The 26,680-nt window shown below is 41.0% G+C and overlaps 1 protein-coding gene across 2 annotated transcripts; it reads left to right on the top strand.

The window, feature by feature from the left end:
- Positions 1–799: 799 nt before the first annotated feature.
- On the top strand, positions 800–26,680 carry Ptges3 (prostaglandin E synthase 3). 2 transcript variants are annotated; one of them, XM_004861276.4, is made up of 8 exons: positions 800–2,711; positions 18,170–18,283; positions 18,420–18,489; positions 19,300–19,398; positions 20,043–20,132; positions 24,015–24,077; positions 25,130–25,154; positions 25,529–26,680. In XM_004861276.4, coding segments are annotated over exons 1-8 (483 nt in total). In that variant the 5' UTR covers positions 800–2,709; the 3' UTR covers positions 25,549–26,680. The 2 variants fall into 2 exon arrangements, with proteins under 2 accessions (XP_004861333.1, XP_021097082.1); XM_021241423.2 differs by lacking the exon at positions 24,015–24,077.

Raw genomic sequence — 26,680 nt, 5'->3', positions numbered from 1 at the left:
ATGTAGCTCAGACTGGGCTCAAACTCACTATGATCTTCCTGTCTCAGCCTTCCTAGTGCTGAGATTACAGGGATGTGCTACCATACCCAGCCTTTTTTTTTGTACTGGGGTATTGAAATTGGGTCCTTCCGCTTGCGCAGCAGGAGGCGAAACCACTGAGTTAAATCCCCGGCCCACCCACCCTTTTATTTTTTTGAGACAGGGTCTCACTCTGCAGTCCAGGTTAGCTTTGAACTATGTAGCCCAGGCTGCCATAGAATTCATGGTGAGCCTTCTACCTCTGCCTCCTGAGTGCTAGGACTATAGGCCTGGGCCACCATGATCAGCTTCATGTTTTATATCTTGTTAGCAAACTATTTCCAGAAAACAAGAAAACTTTATTTTTTTAAGTGTTACTTTATTTTTTTTTGGTACCGGGGAATCAAACTCTGGATCTTGCACTTAAGAGACAGGCAGTGGAACCACCAAGCTAAATCCCTGGCCCAAGAGTGTTACTTTATTTTTTGGTACCAGGGATCGAACTGGGGTCCTTGTGCTTGTGCAACAGGCATCGAACCACTGAGCTAAATCCTCAGCCCCTAGGTGTACTTTTAAAAAACTTCAGTAGCTTCCCATCAGAGATACAAGATGAACACAAACTGATATTCAGTGCCATTACATTATTTGATTGTGACCTACCTTCCCCCCCCCCCCCCATTCTGCCTGGCACTAGGGATTGAACTCAGGGCCTTTATACTAAGCTAAATAACTCAGGCTGGGCTCCAGCTTTGATTTTGTTTCTTTTTTTTCTTTTGGACAGACTCTCACTACGTAATTCTGACTAGCATTGAACTATGTAGCTCAGCCTGGCCTTGAACTTGCTGCAATCCTCTTGCCTCAGGCTCCCAAACGCTGGGATTATGGCCTTGCACCACCAGGCCAATTTGGGCATCCCTTAGGTTTTAGCTTCCCAGGGTGCTAGGATTTCAGGTGTGTGGCATCACACCTGGATTTTTAAATTTATTTTTGTCTAGGCTGGTCTTGAATTTTCGATCTTCCTGTGTCACCTTCTGAGTTTGGGATTACAGGCAAATACCATCAAAATTTACCTTGAATTATTTTTTTGGATTTGCTAGGCCAAACACTGGCAAATTAGGGCCTGCAGATCAAATCTAATCTGCAAAACTGTCAGGTTTTGGCTTTGTCCAAATTGAGTTATGGTATTTACACTTTTAATTCAATTGGGAAAAAATGAACAGTACAGGGACTGTTTTATATTAGGGACTGAATTCAGGGTCTTCACACTGAGGTACAGCCCCAGCCCTTTTTGAACTTTTGTGACAGGGTCTTGCTAGGTCTCCTACCCTGGGCTTGAATCATTTTATTGTACCCTCCCAAGGTGCTGGGATTACAGGTGTGCATCACCACACGCAGGCTTCACCTCCTCTTTTTGTGTAATTGGTGCCTAGGATCCAAATTCCGCAGTACCACTAACACCTTATAATGTAATATGACGCCCCAAACGCATTTCCAAGCGCTTTCTGGCAGTTTCTTTGGGCTTCCGTGTTTTTGTTTTTTAATACCAGGCAGCGAACTCGGGACCTTGAGCTTGCAAGGCAGGTGGTGGAAGCACTGAGCTAAATCCCCGGCCCCAGGCCTCCGTGTTCTAAATAGCGCTGCACTGGTGTGGCCTTTCCTCCACCATTGGGGGTCTTTGGTGAGCAAGAACTGTCTTGATTTTCTCTGGACCTCAGCCCAGAGCACTGCGCACAGCCACCGCTCAAGAGCTAGAGGAGTACAGCAGATGGGGGACCCCTGTGCCAATCGGCGTCCCGGAGACTGCAAGTTCCACTCTCCTTAATGACCCTTCCTGTCCCACCGTCAGTACTAGCGTCTCAACGTTGGAGCAAAGGCCGCTCCCAAGGGCGAACGTCCTTCCGCAGTCCGGGACGGGGGCTCCAGCCCTCAAGACCAGGGCGAACGCTGGCAGCTCCAGGCCCAATTCTCAAGTTAGCCCTTCGCCACTTTCAGCAGCACCGGTTTTTCGCATCTTTTTGCGAAAGACCTTTTCCTCAGTGGCCTGAGTAACCAATGCTTCAGTTCACTTATCAAGGCTCCTGACTCTACGTCCCTTCGCATCAGCTTTCCTCAGGCAATGCGAACAGCGCTCCGGGAACCCGCCCGCAGCGCATCGCCGGGCGGTTAGGAAGCCAACGGTTGCCTAACACGAGAGGGGAGTGCGGAAGGAGAGGCGGGAATGAGGCGTGCGGGGAAGGTGGGGGGTGAGCACCGAAGGGTGGGGCTGGCGCCAGGAAGCCTCGCGAAGGAGCTGGGAGGCCCCGCCCTTTCCGTAGATATCTCTAGAAAGCCGCGCAGGAGAGCCTGAAAACAAAGACTGCGCACGCGCGACGTTCGGCCCGGGCATTTTGCTGCGTCACCAGCCGCCGCCCGGCCTCACCACCCCTCGCTCTCACGCACGCACGTTCTTTCTCCGTCCTCGCGCCCCTTTTCCTACACTTTCCTCTTCTCTGCGACCAAAGAGTCGCTCTCTCTGCGCGGTGCATTGTGGGGAGCCAGGTCGAGCCCGCCGTCGCCGTCGCCTGAGGGGAGCGAGCAGAGGCCGCGACCAGGGGAGACAACGCCGAGTCGCCACCGGAGAGGAATCGATTCCCCAGCAGACGCCGCTAGAGGCCCGCCCACCCGCTCGCCCGTCCCCCTGCCCCGTTCACAATGTGAGTGCGACATCCCGCCGAGGGAATGTCGCCCCGGAGTGAGGCCAGGCCGCACGGGGGGCTCCCGCGCTGCCGGGAAGCAAGGAGCTGCCCGCCCTTCCCCCGCATGCGGCCCTTTGGGCTTCTCAGTGGGGCGGTCGTCCCTGGCCTTGGAGTGGGAGGTCCTAGGTCTTCGTTCCGGTTACTGTTGGCGAGTGGAGGACATTTTTGCCCCAAATGACCGTTTCCCCCACCTCTGAACGGTTCCTCAGCTTGCCGATGTCCGAAACCCTACTTTCCCCCCTTGGGCGGCCCGGGTCGGTCCTAACTCCGCAACTTAGCGCTAGGCCCTGAGGCGCTGGGAGCGCGCAGCCAGGCGGATGCTGGAGGTGTGGACCCCGCGGTGGCCACGCTGGGCCGGGCGCACCTGTGGTGGGGGCTGCGCGGACTCTGGGCCCGCGGCACCACGCGGCCCTGCGCGGGCCTGCCAGGCGACCACAGGGAGGCCTAGCCGGCACTGCAGCTTGCTTCCCCCGTCTCCCTGGGTTTTTGGAGTATGGGTCTCTCCAAACTGCTTACTAACTCCCGTCTCCTAAAAAACTGTTCAGGTTGCTAAAACTCAACCGCTTCCTTGGCAGCCAGGAGTTATCATGAAGCGGGTAGTACTGCACGTGTCCAGAGAGACTTGTGGACCATGTGTGCTTGTGTGTTTCACATAAAGTCTTAGGTGAGGTCCCCTTATTCTCTTAGAAAGAACTAGGTGTGTGATTAACTTTTTGTTGCTTAAAGAGCTAAAATTTACGTTGAGGTAATTACAGAGTCTCTAGCAGCCATATCTTTGTTGTGTTAAAGGATTTTAACCAATTAAGAACTCAAACCATAGCCTTTTCCAGCCCTTCCATGCTTTTCAGGAAAATACTTAATTTTTCAGATGTGAGAACTGATTTTATAGTTTAAGGGGAGAGGAGAGGATCCTAACTGCTCTAAATAGTTCTCTGTGGAGAACAATTGAAAAGGAATAGTTATTTTACTTACAAAGTAATACACTTTAAAGGATTTACTAAGTCAGAGGTGGTGCATGCCTGTAATTCCCACACTCAGGAAGCTGAGGCAGGAGGATTTTGGAGTTCTAGGCCAACCTGGGCTACACAGTGTAAAAAGCCAGCCTAAACTACATATCCAGACCCTGTCTCAAAAAAAGAAAGGAAGGACTTACTTGACTGGGAGTTAAATAAGGGAGCCTGGGTGTGATGGAGTGCCTGTAATCTCAGCACACAGGCTGAGGCAGGAGGATCAGGACCAGTTGGGAGTCCAGCCTGGATTACATAGCACGACAACCACCCCCCCCAAATTTTAGGATACTGCCAGTTGATGGCTGAAAGCTGCCTCCAAGAAATATGTATTACTGTAAAGGTGTATTTAGAATTTTGGGGGATTTTCCCCCTTCAAAATTGATAAATGGTTTCTACATTGAAGTCAACTTAAATTTGTATAAAAACAGCTTTTGCTTTTCTTCCTCCTTTTAAGTAATGTAGTAATGATTGTCTTTTTTTTTTTTTTTATGATTGTCTTTAAAATGCCATTTTAAGCCCGGTGTGTTTGCACACACCTGTAATCTCAGCACTCGGGAGGCTGAGGCAGGAGGATCAGGCAACCCTGGGTTACATAGTGAGTTCAAGGCCTGCCTGAACTACATAGTAAGAAAAAAAAAATTCAGTGTATGCCATATGCTATGACAATTTGTTTTGAAGGTTAATAAGGACTGATTTTATTTTGGGAGTTCAGTCCTACAAAGCTGAGTGACAGTAAAGGAAGTTTTTGTTTGTTTTTTGAGACAGGAGTCTCACTAGTAGTGAGACTGTAGTTCAAGCTGGCCTTGAACTCACTATATAGCTCAGGCTGGCCTTGAACTCCCAGCTATCCTCCTGCCTCAGCCTCCCAAGTGCTGAGATTACAGGCATGCCGAGATTACAGGCTTGCCGAGATTACAGGCTTGCCGGTTCCGCAGCCTACCTTGTAACCACAAGGACCCGAGTTTGATCCCTGGTACCAAAAAGAAAAAAGATTGCAGGTGTGCCAACAGGCCCAGCATAATTTCTCTTAAGTTAGAAAAGAGTAGCTGGTGGTGGCCTTGGTTCAGTGTTGATTTTCTAACCATTGTAACCTGGCAACTGGATTTTTTCTTTCTGCTCAGTTAGGCTTTAACTAGAAGGCAGTAGAAACTGGAAATGACAAAAATCACTTGAGTGCAGGCTGGTTTTTTTTTTTTTTTGTACCCGGGATTGAACTCTGGTTCTTGTGCTTGCTCAGCAGGTGGCGAAACCACTGAGCTAAATCCCCGGCCCCAGGCTGTTTTAAATTCTGATCATTTTTTAAAAATTTATTTTGGTACTGGGGATCGAACTTGGGTCCTTGTACTTTCAAGGCAGGCAGCAGCACCACTGAGCTAAATCTCTGGCAGGCCGTTTTATTATTAAATTAATAATCTGATCCTCTTGTTTAATTGTGTTTTCCTAGTTTAAAAATCTAAAATTGACCTAGCAAATTGGCACATGTCTGTTACTCCAGATGCTAAAGAGGCTGAGGGCAGAAGATTCACAAGTCTAAGGCAATCCTGGGCAACTTCATGATACCTTGTCTCAAAATGAATGAAAAAAGTGTTACGGCTCAGTGTTAGGAGAAAAATAAATTCTAGTAGTCTATCATTTTGTATTTTGGGGTTGTATATAGTTAGTGATTTTTTTTTTCATGAATAATACCTCTTTTTTTTTTTTTTGGAGATAGGGTGTCACTATGTACTCCAGGCTAGTCTCAAACTCCTGGTGAAACTCCTATCTCAGCCTCCCAAGTGCTGGGATAACAGCTGTGTATTACCACATCTGGCCTACCTTTTTTTCCCCCCCTTTTTTTTGTACTAGGGATCGAACTTGGGTTCTTGCACTTGCACAGCAGGCAGCAAAACCACTGAGCTAAATCCCTGGCCCCTGGCCTACCTTTTAAACATTCAGGGTGGTATCTTACTGTAAAGTATGTTGTATTAAACTTTTTATTATCAACTGTTTAGGTTGGCAGTGATAAATTTTAAGTTGATGCTGCTTCCTTAGTGTTCCTTTGAACTTCTGGTTTTGCAGAGGGTTGCCAGTTCTACCTTACCTTGAGCAATAATAATCTTCCTCCAATATAATATTCCAAAGCTGAATGAAATGTGCTGCCCTGGATTTTCTATGCCAGTTGTTCTTCACGTGTAGCATACTTTATTGATCTGAATGTTCATATCAGATCCTTTTGAAGTTAGAGAATGAATAATTATCTTTGTGTAAGTCAAGTTCCAAATCATAAGTGTTTTTATGAAAATGGGTATAGAAAGACCTTACTTCAAACTGATAAGGCATTTATGACAGACCCACTGCCAACATCACACTAAATGGAAAAGAAAAACCTGAAAGCTTTTCCTCTAAAGTCAGGAACAGGACAAGGGTGTCCACTCTCATCATTCCTGTTCCACATAGTACTTGAAACCTTAGCCAGAATAATCAGGCAGGAGAAAGAAATAAAAGGATATGTATAGGAAAGAAAAAAGTCAAACTATCACTTGCAGATGACATGATACTTCCCACAGGAGACCCTAGAACTAATAAAGTGGTTTTTGGGGGGGGGGGTTGTTTTTTCGGTACCGGGGATCAAACACGGGATGTTGGACTTGGGAGGCAGGCAGTGGAACCACTGAGCTAAATTCCCGGCCCTAATAAAGTGTTTTTAAAGTTTTTATTTATTTTTTCGAATACTAGGGATCAAATTCAGGACCTTGCAGTTGCCAGACAGGCATGGCACCACTGAGCTACATCCTGCAGCCCTTTTAAAGTTTTTAATGTCATAGATTGCAAGCATTAATTTTTTTTCTTATGTGGTAGTAGGGATTGAACCCAGGGCCTTCATGCTGCACTAGCATATATCCCTAGCCCATTTAAAAGAAAAACTGAGACAGAAAAACTGAGACTTGATACCCAGACTGGGCTCAAATTGTTGGTCCTCCTGTCTCAAGCCTCCCAAGTGCTGGAATTACAAGCATGCACCCCCATGCCCAGCTTTAAGAGTTCTTAAAACACCCATTCACAAAGCACTTAATTAGTATCCTGAGATGTCTAGAATAGAATTGGAACTCGGAATTTATAATAGAAATCTTATTTTTTCCCACTTCACAAAATTTTCCAAGCGGTTTTTTTTTTGCTGTTGTTGTTACCGGGGATCAAGCTCATATCCTTACGCCTGAACCACTGAGCTAAATCCCCAGCCCTTCCAAGTGGTTTTTAAATTTAAAAAACCAAAAACTATGTCTTTGTATTTTGGGTTTATGACATAATCTAAACTGCTTCTGTTAATGTTTGATACTTCTTGGCTAATGGTAATAGATCTTACTAGGTCTGAAATTTTGAATTTAAGGGAATTTTTCTTCATATAATTAAGACTGTTGGGCATGTTAGAATATACAAAAGAGGAAATATGGGAAGGTCATAGAGTTGGCTGGAAAGAAAACATTTTAAGCTTCTTTTTGGTTGGGGGTATGACCTTGAACCACTTTTCTCTTTCTCATAGAATGTAAATTAACAAAGGAGCCTCATCAAGGGCCAGAGATGTAGCTCAGTAGAACCTCTCCTGTCTGGCAAGCGCAAGGTCCTGAGTTTGATCCCTGGTACTACCACCAAAAAAAAAAAGTTTTGTTCGGTGTGATGGCATATGCTTATAATCCCAGCACTTGAGCTGAGGCTGGAGGATCACTGGGAGTTCTGAGGCCAACCTGGACTACATAGAGCCTTGAACTCATGGTGATCCTCCTGCCTCAGCCTCCTTGTTGTTAGAATGCAAGTGTGCACCACCACAACCTGTTTGTTTTTTTGGTGGGTTTTTGTTTGTTTTGTTTTTTGTTTTTAAATTATTTAGTTTTTTTTTTTTTTTTGGTACCAGGGATTCAACTCAGGACCTTGTGCTTGTGAAGCAGGTGGCAGCACCACTGAGCTAAACCCCTGGCCCAAAATTATTTACTTTTTTGGTGCTATATTGAATCCAGGGTCCAGTGCATGCTAGGGATATGTTCTAGCAGTGAGCTTGGTTTTTTTGTTTTTGGTACCGGGGATCGAACTTGGGTCCTTACACTTGCATAGCAGGCAGCGAAACCACTGAGCTAAATCCCCGGCCCCAAGTGAGCTTCTTTAAAATCATATCAGCCACCATAAACCCAGTTTTGAGAAAATGAAACAGTGGAATGGAGAGAGATATAGTACAATCAGATGTTGAAACTGAACCACCTCAAACCAGTATGTAGATTGGTGTCTTGACCAATTTTTTTTTTATCTGTACTGGAGTTCAAACTCGGGTCCTTGCCACTTGCAAGGCAAGCAACAGAACCACTGAGCTAAATCCCTGGCCCTCTTGACCAATTTTAAGTGATACTGAATTGCCCTCAAGATTTCAGATATCCCAAGGCAGTCTTGTGGGTTCCTTAATGGTGCCTTAATGTACCTTGGCACAGGTGGGGCTAGAACCTTCATTCAGATCACCTTTCTAGAAAATTTTAGTGGTGTACTGAAAGTGTGAAGTGTCTTGGAAGTTCTGAGCAAAAAATATGTGAGAGATATTGTGATTTCAGATATTTGTAGATATGGATTTTGATAACTACTTATGGTGTAACTGCTTACTATTTCCTTTTCCATAGCAAAATGTTCATGTCTCATTCCTCACTACATATTGAAATAGATTTATCAGTTTTCTTGATTTCTTTTTGTAAGTGAGAACCCAGTGGACAAGTTTTAGTTTTTAAAAATCCATACCTAAAAAAATAAATAAAAATCCGTACCTTTTTTTTTTTTGGTACTGGGGATTGAATTCGAGTCCTGGGCGCTTGCGTAGCAGGATGCGAAACCACTGAGCTAAATCCCCAGCCCCCATCCATTGTTTTTTTTTGTTTTTTTTTTTTTTCATCAGGGATTGAACTCAGGACCTTGGGCTTGCCAGGCAGGCAAGGTGCCACTGAGCTAAATATCTGGCCCCAAAAGCTGATTCTGGCTTTAATAATTTTATTCTTCTGTAACCCTTGACATGTAAAGATACTTGGGGATGTATAAAAAGTAAATATAGACTTTAGGCAGGGGTTTGAGTCCAGGGCTTTCACACTGTTCACACTGTGCTCAAACTCACAATCCTCCTGCCTTAGCCTCCCAAAGGAGCTGGGTTTTAGGTGTGTGCCACCACACCTGGTTTGAATGTAGTTTTAAATATGCCCTATTTCAGCCAGGTGTGATAGCCAGCACTTGGAGTTTGAAGCAGGAGGATCTGAAGTTTGAGGCCAACCTGAGATATTCATAGTGAGACCCTGTGACAAAAACAAAATAACAAAGGAACTAACAAGACAGGACAATCATTACTTAATAAAATATGTAGGTTCTATTTTAAAAATTGCTGCACATACCTGTAATCTCAGTACTCTGGGACACTGAGGCAAGATTGCAAGTTTGACCCTAGCCTGGGGAATTTAAAGAGACTCTTTATTTTAGATCTCTAAATTTTTCAAAATTTAAAAAGGAGGTAGGATATATCTTAGTTCAAAAGCCCTGGGTTCAATCCCCAGTATTGCAGAAATAAGTATTTCCCTAAGTACTAACTACCAGAGAAAGTTATCTGAGCCAGGCATGGTGGCACATGCCTGTAATGCCAGCACTTGGGAGGCTGAGGCAGGAGGATTGCTTGAGAGTTCCAGGGCAGCCTAAACTACATAGCTGAGACACTGTCTCAGAAAAAAAAAAAAAAAAAAGGTTATCTGAGGGATACATTCACTTATATATCAAGAATGATAAACTGGGCCGGGGATTTAGCTCAGTGGTTCCACCACCTGTCTCAAGAGCAAGGTCCCGGTCCCTCCTTAAAGTATCTTTGACTTGTTAGTGAGTCCTTTATTTTAAGAATACTAAGTTTATTGAATAGAGTTTGGTCAGCCTGATCTTTTAGGTCAAAACAAGAGACTTCCTCTTTAGCTGGCTCTACCTTTCATCTTCTCTTTTTTTTAATCTAAAGAACCTAAAGCCTTATGTGGTGGCACATACCTGTAAAGACTAAGGCAGGAGAATCAAGGAGAGTTCAAGGCCAGCCTGAGCTACATAGTGAGACCCTGTCTCAAGAAACAAAAAAAGGGCCAGGGATTTAGCTCATTGGTTCTGCCACCTGCCTGGCAAGCACAAGGTCCTGAGTTCGATCCCTGGTACAAAAAGGGGGGGGCCAGGGATTTAGCTCAGAGGTTCTGCCACCTGCCTTGAAAGCCCAAGGACCCGAGTTTGATCCCTGGTACCAAAAAAAGAAACAAAAAAAAGTTAACTTTAGTAAAAATTCTTTTATTTTAAATTTAATGTTATTTATAATTATGTTTATGTTCAGTCACATGGTATTGGGGATTGAACCTAAGATCTTTACCCTTAACTAGAACAGGGTCTCATTAAGTTGCCTAGGCTGGGTTTAAACTGGTAATATTTCTGCTTCAGCCTCCCAGAGTGCTAGAATTACAGGTGTGTGCCACTATGAGCTTCAGTCAGAATTCTTTTAATTTTTTTTTTTTTTGTTACTAGTTTCTGTATGACACTATTTGTTTTTTTTGTTTGTGGTACGGGGGAATCAAACAGTATTTATTGCCTATGCCAGGCAAATGTTTTACAGTTGCATTACATCCCCAGTTTAAAGCTTTATAGATATTAAAATATTTGTCTGGGTGTGGTGGTACACTCCTGTAATCCCAGCACTGGGGAGGCTGAGACAAGAGGATCACTGTGAGTTCAAAGCCAGCCTGAATTACATAGTGAGACACTGTCGTGTATTCCCCCAAAGTAGAACATACTAAGTGACCATAGTTGCTCTATCCTCCAGTATATTTGTGCATGTTAAATAATATTTTATTTTATTTTATTTTATTTTTTTGGTACTGGGGATTGAACTCGGGTCCTTGTGCTTGCAAGGCAGGCGGCAGAACCACTGAGCTAAATCCCCAGCCCAAAATAATATTTTAGACAAGATTTTAACATCCTAATTTTCCCCATGGATTCAAATTAAGATTTAGGTATTAATCCAGGCATGGTGGTGCACCTGTAATCCTACCACTTTGCGAGGCTAAGGCAGGAGAACCACAAATTTGAGCACAGCCTGGGCAATTTAGCAACACCCAGTCTCAAAATAAAAAAGGGCTGGGGATCTATACATAAATAAAATAGAACAAATTCAGATATTAATGTTTGATTTATCATATTTGTATATGTAGAAACTGATTTGTAAAGAATCCAATCCTGACTATTGTGAGAAAAAAATATTAAAGAGCTGAGGGGGTGGGGATTTAGCTCAGCGGTTCTGCCGTGAAAGGTCCCCAGTTCATCCCCAGTACCAAACAAAACAATTCTATGAGAAGAGCATAATAGAGGCATGTGTATTATTGTTTGTTTGAGATAGGGTCTGGCCATGTAGTTAAGGGTGGCCATGAACTCACTGTGTAGCCTTGGCTGGCCTTGAACCCCAGATAATCCTGCCTCAGCCTCCAGAGTTCTGGGATTACAGGCATTCATCACCACGCCCATACGTATTGGTTTGTTTATTTTTTTCCCTATATATATTACTGATTGGGGTTTTTTTCTTTTGAGGAGGGCAAGATGTGGTTTGTTTTTTTTGTTTTGTTTTGCTTTGTTTTTTGGTACGGGGGATTGAACTTGGGTCCTTGCGCTTTCGAGGCAGGCAACAGAACCACTGAGCTAAATCCCCGGCCTTTTTTTTTTTTTTTTTTTTTTTTTTTTGAGATAGGGTCTTACTGCGTAGTTTAGAATGGCCTTGAATCCATTATGTAGCCCAGGCTGGCCTCAAACTCATAGCCATCTTCCTGCCTCAGTTTTCTAAATGCTGGGATTTCAGGCATGTGCTGCCACCACTGGCACCTCTATTAAAATTTATCCCCCTCAAGACTTCTAGAGTTCTAAAATGATGCTGATACTACAATTAATATTTGATGTTTTGTTTTGAGACAAGTCTCACTGTATTATCCAGGCTGATCTTGACTTCTGGTTCAAGTGATCCTCCTGCCATGGTCCCTCAGTAATTGGGACTGCAGACTGCTGTATTCTGGCTCTGTGTTTTAACCACCCAACTACAGAATAAATTGTAAACTCTTTGACATTGTCTCCTGTGATATTTGTGCTCTCATTCTGTATTGGCATTTCAATCTTAAGCTTCATGAACTTCTCCCAAATTATGTATAATGTGCTTTTCCTACAAGTCCACAGAAGGCTTAAAGAATTAATTGTTGATAATAAAATATACTTTGCACATAGTAAGCTGTCAAAGAACCGCAATAATGGGACATTTTCCTTTAGCAAATTACTTCCATCTAGCTTCCCTGGTGCATCCATTTTCTTTCTTTTTTTTTTTTTGTACCAGGGATCAAACTCGGGTCCTTGCACTTGCATAGCAGGCGGCGAAACCACTGAGCTAAATCCCCGGCCCAGGTGCATCCATTTTCTAAACTGAAGAGTACTATAATTTTCTACGAATCAGAATTAAAACCCATCAGATATTAGCATATTAAAATCTACAGTCAGGCATGGTGGCCCACTCCTGTGATCCCAGCACTCAGGAGTCTGAAGCAGGCAGATTGCAGTGAGTTTAAGATCCAGCCTAGGCTGAGTATCTCAAAAAAACAAAATAGATGGGCCAGGGATTTAGCCCTGCGCCTGCCTTGTCAGTGCAACCCCTGGTGGGTGTGGGTGTGTGTGTATGTATGTATGGCGGGGAAGATAAGAGGAGATACATACTGCTCAGTGTGCAGGCTCTGGGTTCAGTTCCCAGCACTGGGTAAAAAAAAGCTTGTCAGAAGAGCATGAAATGTTCCACTGTTGTTTTATGTTGGCAATTGTATTGGATTTTTTTGTTTGTTTTATATTTTTGTGAAACAGGGTCTTGCTGTGTAGTGCAGGCTGTCCTTAAACTCATGGCAATCCTCCTGCCTTAGCCTCAACATTGGGATTACAGACATGCCACTACACCTGGCAGTAGTGGATTATTTACATAGTTGTATGCAAAGATGAAAAGTTTTTACATTTATAAAGTTGTTATTAAAGTCAATTAATAGATTTGCACAATGTTCTTGAATTTTTTTTTTTTTTGGTACTGGGGATCAAACTCTGGTCCTTAACGCTTGTGCAGCAGGCAGCAAAACCACTGAGCTAAATCCTCGGCCCGTCGTCTGGTTTTTTGAGACAGGGTCTCGTTATATGATTCAGGCTGCCCTTGAACTCACTATGTAGCCCAAGCTGGCCTCTAACTCATGGCGTCAGTGTCCTGAGTGCTGGGATTACAGGCATGCACCACCATGCCTAGCACCGAAATTTGGTTTTTACAAAGTAATACTATAAACAGATTTTCAGATCAGAATTTTATTTACATAGACATTTGAGAACTTCTTAGCAGGTTTGTTTGTTTTTTGTGGTACTGGGAATCAAACCCAGTGACTTATGCATGCTAGGCAGGTCCTCTACTACTGAGTACTATCCCCAGCCCTAGGTTAGTTAATGCCTTTTGACTATTGTGTAATTTTCTTTAAGCACAAAGGGTGCAGTACAAACAACAGTGACCCCCTAATGTACCAATTATTTAGTGTCAGCCATTATTATGACAGGTCTGTCTGTCGTATCACTACTACCTCTCCCCAGTAGATTTTATTTTTATTTTATAATAAGCATTCATTAAAATAACATCTGGGCCAAGGATTTAGCTCAGTGGTTCTACTGCCTGCCTCACAAGCGCAAGGTCCCGAGTTCCATCCCTGGTACCAAAAAAAGAAGACTTAGTGTCATTTTAAATGTAGAGGCTTTCTTTTTTTGGTACCAGGGATGGAACTCGGGACCTTGCGCTTGCGAGGCAGGTGGCAGAACCACTGAGCTAAATCCCCAGCCCCAGAGGCCTTTTTTTTTTTTTTTTTTGGCTATACAGGAAGTCCAATTCAGGACCTTGCATATATCAGGCAAACATTCTACCATTGAGCTACACTCCTGCCCTGTGTCGGTTTTCCTAAAGAATATTTTTTATTTTCTGATACTGGGGATCAAACTGAGGACCTTGTGCTTGTGAGGCAGGCACGACACCACTGAGATAAATCCCCAGCCCAATAAAGTATATTTTTCAGACAGAAATCAAGAGCATAATAAGTTCATATACCCATTATACAGATATAACACTTTTGCCACGTTTTATTAATCCTTATTTTCCTTTCCCAAAGTAGTTTAGGGCCAGCCCTATGTACTTAGGTTTTTGTCTCACATTTCCATTTTTAAAAATGTCTTGTTTGGTTTTTTGAGACAAGGACTCACATAGTTCAAGCTGGCAATACTTGCTTTGTTTTTTTGTGGGTTTTTTTGGTACAGGAGATTGAACTCAGGACCTTGTGCTTTCGAGGCAGGTGGTGGAACCACTGAGCTAAATCCCCAGCCAAGGAATTCTTTTTTGGGGGGGGGGTTAGGAATCAACCTCGGGACCTTGCGCTTTTGAGGCAGGCGATAGAACCACTGAGCTAAATCCCCAGCCCAGTACTTCCTTTGAATCAACATGCAGACCATGATTTTGAATTGTGCTTGTTTCATAAATCTCTTAAGTATCTTTTAGTCTAAAGCAGTTCTTCCTTCTCTTTATGTCAATGATTTGCAAAGCAATGTTCAAGATTTTTCACTTCTTAGCCTGACAGGCCTGTCATTTAACTTCCTATATTCCTCATATTTCCTATAGACTGTAATCAAACTTTACATGTTTATCAGATTGAGGTCACACTTTTGTTTTAAACAAATACTGTAGTATTGTGGAATACGTGTTAACATCAAATCTGGAGATAGATATCCCCATGTACCACTCAGTGATGCTCACATTAAGGTTTGAGAAAAAATTTTTCCCTCTCATTTTCTTCGACAACAAAGCTAGAATTCTGTAAAGGAATTTCCCTAATGAACAAGTACTATTCAGTTAGCACGAGTAGAAGTTAATAAAGAGAAGGAAGAGGAAATACCTCATTCCTTCATTGCCATTTTATAAAAGAATTAGTGCTCCAGTCTAGGCTGGGCTTCTTTCCAGCTTCATGCAGACTCTCCCCCAACCCCAGCACCACTGTCACGCTAGGTGCAACCCTCTACCACTGCTCAGTAGCAGCAGCTGCTTGCCAGCACTGTAGGTCCAGCACCCTGCCCCCTATCTCCCATCAGCTTGCTGCTAATCCCATCGGTTACATGGGACAGATGAGCTTGATGCTTACTGGGTAACATACTTCGGCAAACAAGATATAGATGCCTGGGAATTGCGTAAAAGAGTGAACACACTTGTACGCTGTAATCTTGTTCCAGGACCCAAAATAATTGATACTGCTTTGTGGGCATGCGAACTGTTAAATGATTTTTCTAGTGCTGTTCACATCCTAGAGTTAAGGACAAAGCAGAACCTCATAAAGAACTTTTACCAAGTCTGTTTGGCATTGAACCCAGGGCCTTCATGTTAAGCTGTCTGCCTTTGTCTTCCCCCCCCCTTGGTACTGGGGACTGAACTCATGACCTTGGGCTTGTGAGGCAGGCAGTGACACTGAGCTAAGTCCCCCCTCCCCTTTTTTTTGGAGACAGAGTCTCACTGTATAGTTCAGACTGGCCTTGAACTCACAGCAATCCTTCTGCCTCAGCCTCTTAAGTGCTGAGATTACAGGCATGTGCCACCATGCCCAGCTATATCCCCTTCTTTTTGGTACCGGGGATCAAACTCGGGTCCTTGTGCTTGCGGGGTGGGCGGTGGAACCACTGAGCTAAATCCCTGGCCCTATGTACCCTTATTTGAATTTCGTTTTCCTTTATTGAATATAATGCCATGAAATGCTCACATGAACTTTAATAAAAGGGAAATAAGGCCAAGCATGGTGGTGACATGTGCTTGTAATCCTAGCACCCTGAGAGGGTGAGGCAGGAATATTGCAAGTTTGAGCTTAGCCTGGGTGACTTAGTGACTTACAGCAAGACTTTGTTTCAAAATAGAATATAAAAAGCGCTGGAAATGTGTAGCTTAGTGTGAAGGTCTTGGGCTCAGCCCTTAGTACAGTACTTCCAGAAAAAAAATCTGTTGAAGATTTGGCTCAATGGTAGAGTATATGCTCAACATGCCCAAGGGCATGAGCTCAGTTCCCAGCACCACAAACTTTATTAAAATGTATTGTTCAGAGTTTTAGTTATCTATACACCCACACACACACACACACATACACACACACACACACGTACGTACATTGTGGATTAAACCTATGGCCTTGTATATGTTAAACCTGTGCTGTAATGCTGAGCCAAAAAGCCTGCCACCAATTACAAAGTAAAAATACTTTTAAAGACAATATCACCACATACTGAAGATAATTGTTTTGGAAAGAAAATGAGTTAGGAAATAACATATAGCCTGTATGTGCAAGATATTGTAGATGAAAGAATATTAATCTACAGTCTCAGCAGGCATGGTGGTACACACAAATAATACCTGAGGCTGGAAGATGAAAAGTTAGAGGCAGCTAAGGCAAAATACCACCCCCTCCCTCAACTGCTAACTAGGCTGGAGATGTAAACTCTTGGGCTGTGACAGTCTTCCTGCCTCAGCCTCCCCAATATCTGTCTCTTGTCTAAATATAGTATTACAAAGAGAATTATCTGCCATATATAATCTATCTTTTTCTCTCCTCTCACATTCATTCATTCATTCATTCATTCATAGTATTGGGGGATTGAACCTCAAGCTTGCTAGGCAAGGGCTCTACTACTTAGTTAAATCCCCTGCCCTTTTAAATTATTTTGATCCAGGATCTCCCTGAGTTGCCCAGGCTGCCTTGAGCTTGGAGTCATTCTGTCTGAGCCTCTGGAGTAGGTGGGATTGCAGGCATGTACCACAGCATACGTTTGACATACACAGTCTTTATTGCCTATTAACTATACTTGAATGTGTTGGCTTTTTAATGGGTTTTAGCCATTTTAAAACTTTCTTTGTTTTATGCAGTCTAAGAATCAAACCCAGGGCCTAGTGTGTGCTAGGCAAATACTCTTATCACTGAGCTATGTTCACAACCCTAAAGCATATTTTTTTATGTTTGAGACAGGGTCTCTTAATTCATGCTGGCCTTGAACTCACTCACAGTGATCCCTCTTGCCTCAGACTGCTGAGTGTTGGAGTTACTAAGTGTGTACCACCATACCTGGTTGTTTTGGTTTTGCTTTTTTTTTTTGTACCAGGGATTGAACGCAGGACCTTGTGCTTTCGAGGCAGGCGGTGGACCCACTGAGCTAAATCCCCAGCCCTTGGTTTTGCTTTTTTGAGAAAGTCGTCATGTAGTTCAGGCTGGCCTTGAACTCACTTTGTAGCCCAGGCTGGCCTCGCACTTTTGGTGATGCCTCCCAAGTGCTGGAATTAAGGTGTGTGCCACCATTCCTGACAACCACACTCAGTTTAAAACTAATTTTTGTTTTTGTTTTTGTTTTTTTGGTACTGGGGATTGAACTCGGGTCTTGCGCTCAAAACCACTGAGCTAAATCCCCGGCCCTAAAACTAATTTCAATAGATGGTTTGAGGGCTAGGTGTGGGATGTACACCTGTAATCCCAGCACTCACTCCGAGTTCGAGGCTAGCTTGGGCTACATAGTGAGCTCAGGGCCAGGCTGAAATACAAAGTGAGACCCTGTCTCAAAAAAAAAAAAAAAAAAAAAAAATCCAAAAAAAGATGGTTTGAGTTCCAGCAGCCAACAGTATGAAAAAGAAAACCACAATACTAAAGAAAAAGCAAATATAGGTGGCTTCTAGTATATTTTGGATAGAGGTACAAAAGAGTAAGAGATGAAGTTGTAAAAAACTTCCTAGCCAGACGTGGTAGCGTATGCCTGTTAATCCCAGAAATCTGAGAGGCTGAGGCAGGAGGATTGTAAATTTGAACCCAGCCTGGGCAAATTAGCAACTTAGTTGAGATCTTGTCTCAAAAGAGCTGGGAATGTTCTTCAGTGGTAGAATACTTGCTTAGCTTGTGGAAGTCCTTGGGTTCAATCCCTAGTGTAAGCAGCAAAAATGAGAGGGATAGGGATATAGCTCAGTGTAAAGGCCTGGGTTCTTTTCCAGTATTGCTGCCCCTTCCAAAAGTGACTTAATACTTTAAATGTAGTAGTGTAAAAATAAAATTTCTGTTTAAATCATAGTGAACTGCCTCAAAATAACCAGTGGTGGAGCCGGGGATTTAGCTCAGTGGTTCCGCTGCCTGCCTCGCAAGCACAAGGAGTTCGATCCCGGGTACCAAAAAAAAAAAAATAACCAGTGCTATGTAACGGAGTAGAAAAATACAGTACTTATATACTGAACTTTATAGATTATGTAAATATTCAGTTAACGAGTTTGAGTTTGATTTTTTTTTTTTCTCTTTGTAGGCAGCCTGCTTCTGCAAAGTGGTATGATCGAAGGGACTATGTCTTCATTGAATTTTGTGTTGAAGACAGTAAAGATGTTAATGTAAATTTTGAAAAATCCAAACTTACTTTCAGGTAAATTTACTATTTTATGTAATTGGGTTTAAAATCTTATTTCAGAAGACTGAATACTCGGCTTGTTTTGTTTTTTCATTGCAGTTAAAATTAATCTTTGAAGAAGCTTACTTATTTTTCTTTCTCTGTTATACAGTTGTCTTGGAGGAAGTGATAATTTTAAACATTTAAATGAAATTGATCTTTTCCACTGTATTGATCCAAGTGTAAGTAGTCTTAATCCTTTTCCTTTTTTTTTTTTTTTTGTGTTACCGGGGATCGAACTTGGGACCTTGCACTTTCGAGGCAGGCGTTGGAACCACTGAGCTAAATCCCCAGCCCAGCAGTGTTAATCCTTTAATCCTGATTTAATGTGAGAAAATGGACATACTTCAAGTATTTTTTAGCACTAGTCACTAATTTTGGTTTAGCAGTTAGAACCTAGCTAGATATATTTATACTTTGCAGTATCTTTCCCCCTTTCTCTTCATACTCTTTCTTCTTTTTTTTTTTTTTTGGTACTGGGGATCGAACTCGGGTCCTTGCGCTTGCACAGCAGGCAGCAAAACCACTGAGCTAAATCCCCAGCTATACTCTTTATTCTTGTTATCACTGTTTAGACTCACAACTTAAGGCTTGTCTTTCTAAGAATCTTTAAGTCATTCTGTGGTATAATATGCTCAGTTAAATTTTTGAAGTTATTATTCTATTCATGCAGCCAAGAGAGAATGATACCAAGTTAAGTTACAGTCTTGAGTTCTGTGGCAATTGGAGAGTTTGAAATTTTTAGGAGTCAAGGGCCTAGTTCTTTCAGAGAAAAGGAGAGGTAAAAGCCAGGAAGAGTGGCACAAGCCACTAATCCTAGCTACTTGGAGGCTGAGGTAGGATGATTACAAGGTTCAGGCCAACCTGGACAGCATAGCAAGGCTCTGTCTCTAAAGAAAAAATAAATAAAAGGAGAGGTGAGGAAGGACAGGCTACTTTCTATCCTGTAGTGATACTAGAGCAATAAATAGTGTCATGGCTTTTGTTTTTAGGATTCCAAGCATAAAAGAACAGACAGATCAATTTTATGTTGTTTACGAAAAGGAGAATCTGGCCAGTCGTGGCCTAGGTTAACAAAAGAAAGGGCAAAGGTATGTCTTCATTTTCTTTTTTTGAATGTTTAATATTTTTATATTAAATGTAAAAGATATACTTGTTTGAATAAGGAATACAGTATTTTCATAGCTAAGTATTAAAGCTCGTGTTTTTGTTTTTTCCTTATAACAGCAACATGGTCCGAAAATCAGTCACTAGTTGATGTAGAATCTTCTGCATTCAGGAGCTATGCTTTAGGGTATCTCAGTGGTAGAGAGTATGCTTTACATGCACAAGGCCCTGGGTTCAGTCTCTAGCACCATAACAGAGAGGGAGAGACAGACTTTGTATAAAAGAAGACTTTTGCTTAGCTGTAACATGAGAATATAATTTGGAGCCAGTGGGGGGAAAATTTTTTTTCAAGTATCTGAGAATAGTTCCTACTAGTGATTTTAACAACTCTGACATAAGTTTTGTGAAACCGCATATTTATTATAAATGTACTTGCTGGTTGTTTTTTTTTTTTTTTCTTGCTGGTTTTTTTTTTTCATCTGGGTGTTTTTGTTTCTGGTATGTGTGTACCACATGTTCCTGGGTGTGCTAATTACACATCCCATTAATGGGTGTGAACCTATAGTTCAAAAATGCCTTAAAGTGCAAGTTAACCTAATCATAGGGTGATGTTTATATTGATCTATAGCTTAATTGGCTTAGTGTGGACTTCAATAATTGGAAAGACTGGGAGGATGATTCTGATGAAGACATGTCTAATTTTGATCGTTTCTCTGAGGTAAGTTCTTTTAAATGCATTCTCTATCCCCTACCTCATATAGTTCTATAGATTTTAATTGGTTTTAAGCACCTAGTGGAATTAAAGATAACCTTTTTTTAAAATTACTTTTTAGTTTAATTTTATTTATTTATGGTATCAGGGATCGAACTCAGGACCTTGTGCTTGCAAGGCAGGCGGTGGAACCACTGAGCTAAATCCCTGACCCACAATTTTATTTTTAAGGCCACACTGAGAACACCAAATGAGATCTTGTTTTTGTTTTTGTTTTTGTTTTGGTACCAGGGATTGAACTTGGTTTCTTGGGCTTGCGCAGCAGGCAGTAAAACCACTGAGCTAAATCCCCGGCCCACCAAATGAGATCTTAATAGTAATTTTATCATAACGTTTAACTTCTTAAATGATTTTTTAAAAATTAACTTTCTAAAGTAAATTAATATTAAATAAATAATAATAAATGTTATTTAAACTATAGAATCAGTTCAGCTCAGCTAGTTGTTATTTTAGGATTGAACCATTTTTCTTCTTTGAGTAATGAATGTAGTGTTTGGCTTGCATTTGTTTTTTTTTTTCGGTACTGGGGATCGAACTCAGGTCCTTAGCTTGCGAGGCAGGCGGTGGAACCACTGAGCTAAATCCCCGGCCTTTGCATTTTGTAGCTATATTGTTAGTACAGATGTAAAACTTTAAACATGAGGGCCAGGGATTTACCTTAGTGGTTTTGCTGCCTGCTTCACAAGCGGAAGGACCTGAGTTCGATCCCCAGTACCAAAGAAAACAAAGTCAAAAAAAACTTTAAACATAAGACTCATTGAGTTCATATTGAGATGTGTGTGAGTTTTTAGTTGCAAAAACAGGGAAAGAGGCTTTTGCTGTTTTGTGTGTGTGTGTTTTTCACACTTGGTTTTCTGAAATGGTCTTCTGTGTAGTCCCAACTGTCCTTCAGTTCACTATTTGAGACTGGCCTAAAATTTCAGATTCTTCTGCCTCAGCCTCCTGAGTGCTGAAATTGAAGGCACATTCCACCATGCCTGGCTAAACCTGTTTTGTAAGATGTCACACAAATACATATTGCTAAGGCAAAAGGGGAAAAAAAGGTTCATCTCTATACACAGAATCATCCTCACTATATGTGGTAGACTAAAGCTGATTAGAAAGAAGATATTAGGTGGGGGGGTGCAAAGGTTATTAGCCAGCCCCTGTGCTGTATGCTCATAATCCCAGGTCAGGAGGCTAAAGCAGAAGGATCACTATGAGTTCAAGGCCAGCCTGAACTATATAGCATAGTTCAAACAAGAAAGGATACCTGAGTGTGGTGACACACCTATAATCACAGCACTGGGGAGGCTGAGGCAGAAGGATCTTTGCAAGTTTGAGGGCACCATGGGCTACATAGTGAGTTCAAGCCCGGCTTGCACTACAAAGCAAGACTCTGTCTCAAAAAAAAAGAGAAAGGCTATTAGGTTTAAATTAAATATATACCCGTAAAATCCACTTAAAGAGCTAATTTCCTGCTTCATGTATTTAATTATTTAACATCTCATATGGCCCTCACACCTTGATTTTAGTAAGAGGGAAGAATAGTCATGTGACTTTCCTCAGATGTGCTGTTTTCACCTATAGTGACTGATTTAACCTGGTTGTGAAAGTCACTAGTTCATAACTATTCATTTTTATTGTACTACCTTTGTGTTGTTTTACTTCTTAAATAGCTCCTGAATACTTTCAGTTCTATCTATTGCTGTAGTGTACTCAGTGCCTACATTTTGAGCATTTTTCATGCTCAAGCAAATGTAAAAGCACCAGTTCCAGATGTAATCTCAGCTACTTCAGAGGCTGAGGCAGGAGGATCAAAAGTTTGAGGCTAACTTGGGCAAACCTAAGATTGTTTTGAAATGAAAAGGGCTGGAATGTAGCTCAATGGTAGAGCCCTTGTCTATCATGCAGGAGGTCTTGGATTCAATCTCAAATACAACAAACAAGTAATCGGCAGTGCCTTGACACCCTATCAGTTATCTATGTTATTGAAAACTAGATTATGATGATTCTTTTTGGAGTGGGGGTTGCAGGCGGCAGAACCACTGAGCTAAATCCCTGGCCGATGATGTTTCTTTTTTTTTGGTACCGGGGATCGAACTTGGGTCCTTGCGTTTGCGCAGCAAGAGGCGAAACCACTGAGTTAAATCCCTAGCCCAGCTAAATCCTCACGCCATGATTCTTTATACTAAGATTTGACTACGATGTGCGTGCGTGTGTGTGTGTGTGTGTGTGTGTGTGTGTGTGTGTGTGTGTTACATGTTCTGTAGTGCAGTACTGGGGATTAAACTCAGGGCCTTTGTATTGAGCTATATCCTCTACCCTTTTTAATTTTGAGATAGTTTTATTAAATCATTAAATTACCAAGATTGGGTTCAAATTGGTGATCCTCCTGCCTTAGCCTCCCAAGTAGTTGGGATTACAGACATAATATGTTTTTATTTTTTTATTTTTATGGTGCTGGGGATCTAACCTAGTGGGGCCTCATGCTAGGAAAGCACTCTACCAATAACTTCCCCAGCCTTTTTTTATTACTATTAATTGAGATTATAACATGTTTGAGATCTGTTGAAGTATCTAAGTGCAGAGCACTGTATTATTTACTGTAGGTACAAGAGGTGTATGGAACTTAATGAAGCTAGAAAAGCTTCATACCCATTGAACCGAAACTTCTGACCACCCCACCACCGCTACTATTCTACTTTGTTTCTGTGTGTTTGGATATTTTAGATACCTCATAGCAGTAAGTAGTCCTGTGACAGTGGGCTTACTTCTCTTAGCACATTTTCTCTCAGCTATGTTGTTGCAGAAAATCCAAGGTTTTTCTTTTTTTTTCCCCCTCTGGTACTGAGAATTGGGTCCAGAGCCTTCACACTGAGGTACATCCCCAGCTCTTTTTAAATTTTGAGACAGAGTCTTACTGAGTCACAAAGTCCCTAGGCTGGGATTGAACTTAATTAAGATCCTCCTGCCTCATATTGCCAGAGTGCTATCATTACAGGCATGTTCTACCATGCCTAACTAATTTTCCCTTTTAAAGTTTTTAGTTTTTGTTATAAAGTTGTATGTGACTATTTAAATAGTTTTAATTTTTCTAAAATTTAAATAATTATGGAATAGCTTTTAACTTGAGATGAATCCTTCCCTATTTGATAATAGTTGTTTACTCTTTGGTTACCTGTATCTCTTCAAATAGTGCTTTATTATAAACAACTATGCAACTAAATAATAATGCTGTATTATAAATAACTAAAGATAGTAAATTAGTACTCTTTGTAAATGTGTAAATATGCTGTATTATTAGTCCTAATTTATTGTAGGTATTCAAGACTACTTTCCACAGTGTGCACTTCTGAAGAACTTCATTTGTGGTGTTTTAACTTTATTATATGGCCTTTGATTTGATATTCAGCCTTTTGTACAAATTAGCCATCTCAAAGGTATTTTTAATCATTTATTGCCCTTCACAATATTTAAAATTATGAGACTACTATAATACACAAATACTGTATCTACAAAATGTTATAACTGCAAATGGATCCCATGTTTTTCCACCAGAAGTAACCACTATTCAGAATTTTGAGGTTAATTTCTCTCTCATAGATACCTTGCTGGGTGAATGTAATAACTTCATTTTTTTAAAGGGAGAACTTAGTCTTAATTTCGTTTCCAGGATTTTTAATAATTACCTATAATCTACTTTTTCCAGTAAGGAAGGTATATAAGTTTCTTTTGTATTTTTTTGTTTGTGGAAACCTATAGCAGACTTGAATATTCAGGAATGTGCAACCTAATAATTAGGGCTTAATTTAACATTTTAAAAACTAATTTTTACACTTCAAATAGATGATGAACAACATGGGTGGAGATGAGGATGTAGATTTACCAGAAGTAGATGGAGCAGATGATGTAAGTCTATGAATTCTTTTTTGTTTACTTTAATAGTAAGAAACAATGAATTTATAGGTTGTTTTATGTAGCTTCAAGGTTCCTTTTTTTTTTTTTTTTTCCCCAAATACAATTTTTTAAATGTGACCATTTTTAGGGGCTAGGGATTTAGCTCAGTGGTTCCGCCACCTGCCTTGCAAGCGGAAGGACCCGAGTTCAATCTCCGGTACCAAAAAAAGAAAAAAAAGTGACCAATTTTAATGGATAGTTTCTAGTAGGAACTGTGATTATAGACCATTTGTAAAGGGACCAAATTTTGTAAGAATCATTGCAGAAAGACATCATATCTCATTCTATTAAGTTAATTTATGGATTACTTTGACAAAGAATATAAGTTACCATAGTTTTAAAAACAAAAACAGGTTGGGCGTGGTGGCACATGCCTGTAATCCTAGCACTTTGGGAGGCTGAGGCAGGAGGATCATTGGGAGTTTGAGGCCAGCCTGGGCTACATAGTGAGTTCAATGCCAACTGATTAGAGTGAGATATAAATAAATAAAATAAAAACAGACAAGTTTGTCGAAGTATAATGAACAGATGGACATTGTGAAACTGTAAGATGAGACTACGTCATTTCCTTAACATTGCCCACTCTGGTATCCTGTTTATATCTTTCAGAAAATCATTCAGTGTGGTTTGGAAATTAGATTATTTTAATTTAGGGTTAGAGTTTGTCTTTACTGGCCCATTGGTCTATGTATTGAGCTATTTTTCCTTTCATTGAATGACAAGAGAGGAGGACAGTTTAAGAGGAGGGATTGAAAGGGTGAGCTGAATTCTCACCAGGAAGCACACATCAGCTTTTTACCAGAAGGTAGCAATAGCTCCTCAGCTATACATCCATTTGCTTTAGATAAACCAGGTCTTAAATCCAATGATTAAATTGATAATAGCCATATGCCTTTGCTATTTTAGTTAAAAATACAGTGCTTCGGCTTCTTAAAGCAAACTATGCGGTTAACAAGGGAATATTTGATCACCTTGATAACTTCTTTTTATTTCTCCATCTGCAGGATTCACAAGACAGCGATGATGAAAGTAAGTGGCTTTATAAAAAGTATATTTACAGAGAGATGTTTCAGATCAGAGACTAAACTCAAAATAGAGGTCAACTTTAACAATAATTCTTTGAAGGCCGGGGATTTAGCTCACTGGTGCCACGCCTGCCTGGCAAGTGCAAGGTCCTGGGTTTGATTCCCAGTACCAGAAAAAAAACCAAACTGAGCAGTAATTCTTTGAAGAAAAATGATTAATCTTTATGGTTTTGAATAAATAAAATAGAAATGTGAATCATTGAGCTAATAAGATAAGCAATTATTTTATTGGGGAACTTTTAAATTCTGTTTCCTGTGAGAATTTAAAATTGGAAGATTATTCCTTTGTAATTTATACTGTTTTTTAAATCCTTGCAGAAATGCCAGATCTGGAGTAAGCAATGTCATCAACTGAATTTTGAAAAAGAAAATAACTTCTCTGCAAGATTTCATAATTGAGAGAATTCCTGAATTGATAGCTCTAAAGGCAGATACTGCATTTGCCTCCTTTAACCCGTTTTTCCAACTTTTTAAATTTTTTTTTTAAAGGCTTCACTAAGGGTTGATAATGTACCATTGTATGGGGCAATTTTACGTCACCTGAGGCATTATCATTATGCATGAACATTTCCCAGACTTTCACAAGCTGTTGAGGTCCTAGGCATTTGGTAACAGCAGTTGTGATAAAAAAAATTTTCTTTCATCTAAGTCTCCTTAATTTCATAACATAGTTACTGACATGATAGGAAGTTCTCAGCATAGGGAAAGGAAACTAAATTTTAGATTTTAGACATGGGCTTAAAGTGGCTGAAACAAATTGGCTGACACCTTAAACTGATGATAACTTGCCATTCTTCTGGTGTACCTTTCAGGATTGTTCACTAAAGTTTATTTTTCAAAAAATTTACTTCACATTATTGTATGTAAGTGATCACTTGTCAGTGTTCCAGATGTATCTTAGATAAAATTAGTGAATGCCCTTAACTTAGATGGTTTTTGAAGCCTATACATTTGGTATTGTTTGGCCCTTAAGCTTTTACATCTCTTAGCATGGAGGACGAAGAAAACTGTACATTGTTGCTTGGGAGTCTGTTCATTTAGACCAGATTTGTATTTGCACTGTCAATATGGCAAATGAATGAAAAGGTGTTAATACACTATTGGATTTTTTATTTCTGTTTTTGATTCAGCTTTTACCCTAGCTGAAAAACCTCAATTTATGTTCATGACAGTGGGGATTTTTTTAAATGTCTACATTCTTTCTAATAAACTGTTGGAAGACTTTTGGCTGTCCTTTTAAGTGTCTGCTTTACTGTGACTTCATGTATCTCCCATTTACTGGAATGGAGTTTTTATTTTTTGAAGAATTGGGGGCTATTCCTCTGTTTGAAAAAAGGCTTGCTGTAATGTCACAGGAAACCTTTTAAAAGTGGATCTGTAATAGAAAATTGTAGATGGACTTTGCAGCAGCTGGAAAGAAAATGTTGTGATTTGATTGAAATAAAACGAAATGTGTTGTCCTCCTCTCAA

This window comes from Heterocephalus glaber, unplaced genomic scaffold (genome assembly GCF_053883595.1).
Source record: "Heterocephalus glaber isolate CG9 unplaced genomic scaffold, H.glaber_assembly_v1.0 deba00001569, whole genome shotgun sequence".
Lineage (NCBI taxonomy): Eukaryota > Metazoa > Chordata > Mammalia > Rodentia > Bathyergidae > Heterocephalus > Heterocephalus glaber.
This window is presented reverse-complemented; position numbering and strand designations above follow the sequence as displayed.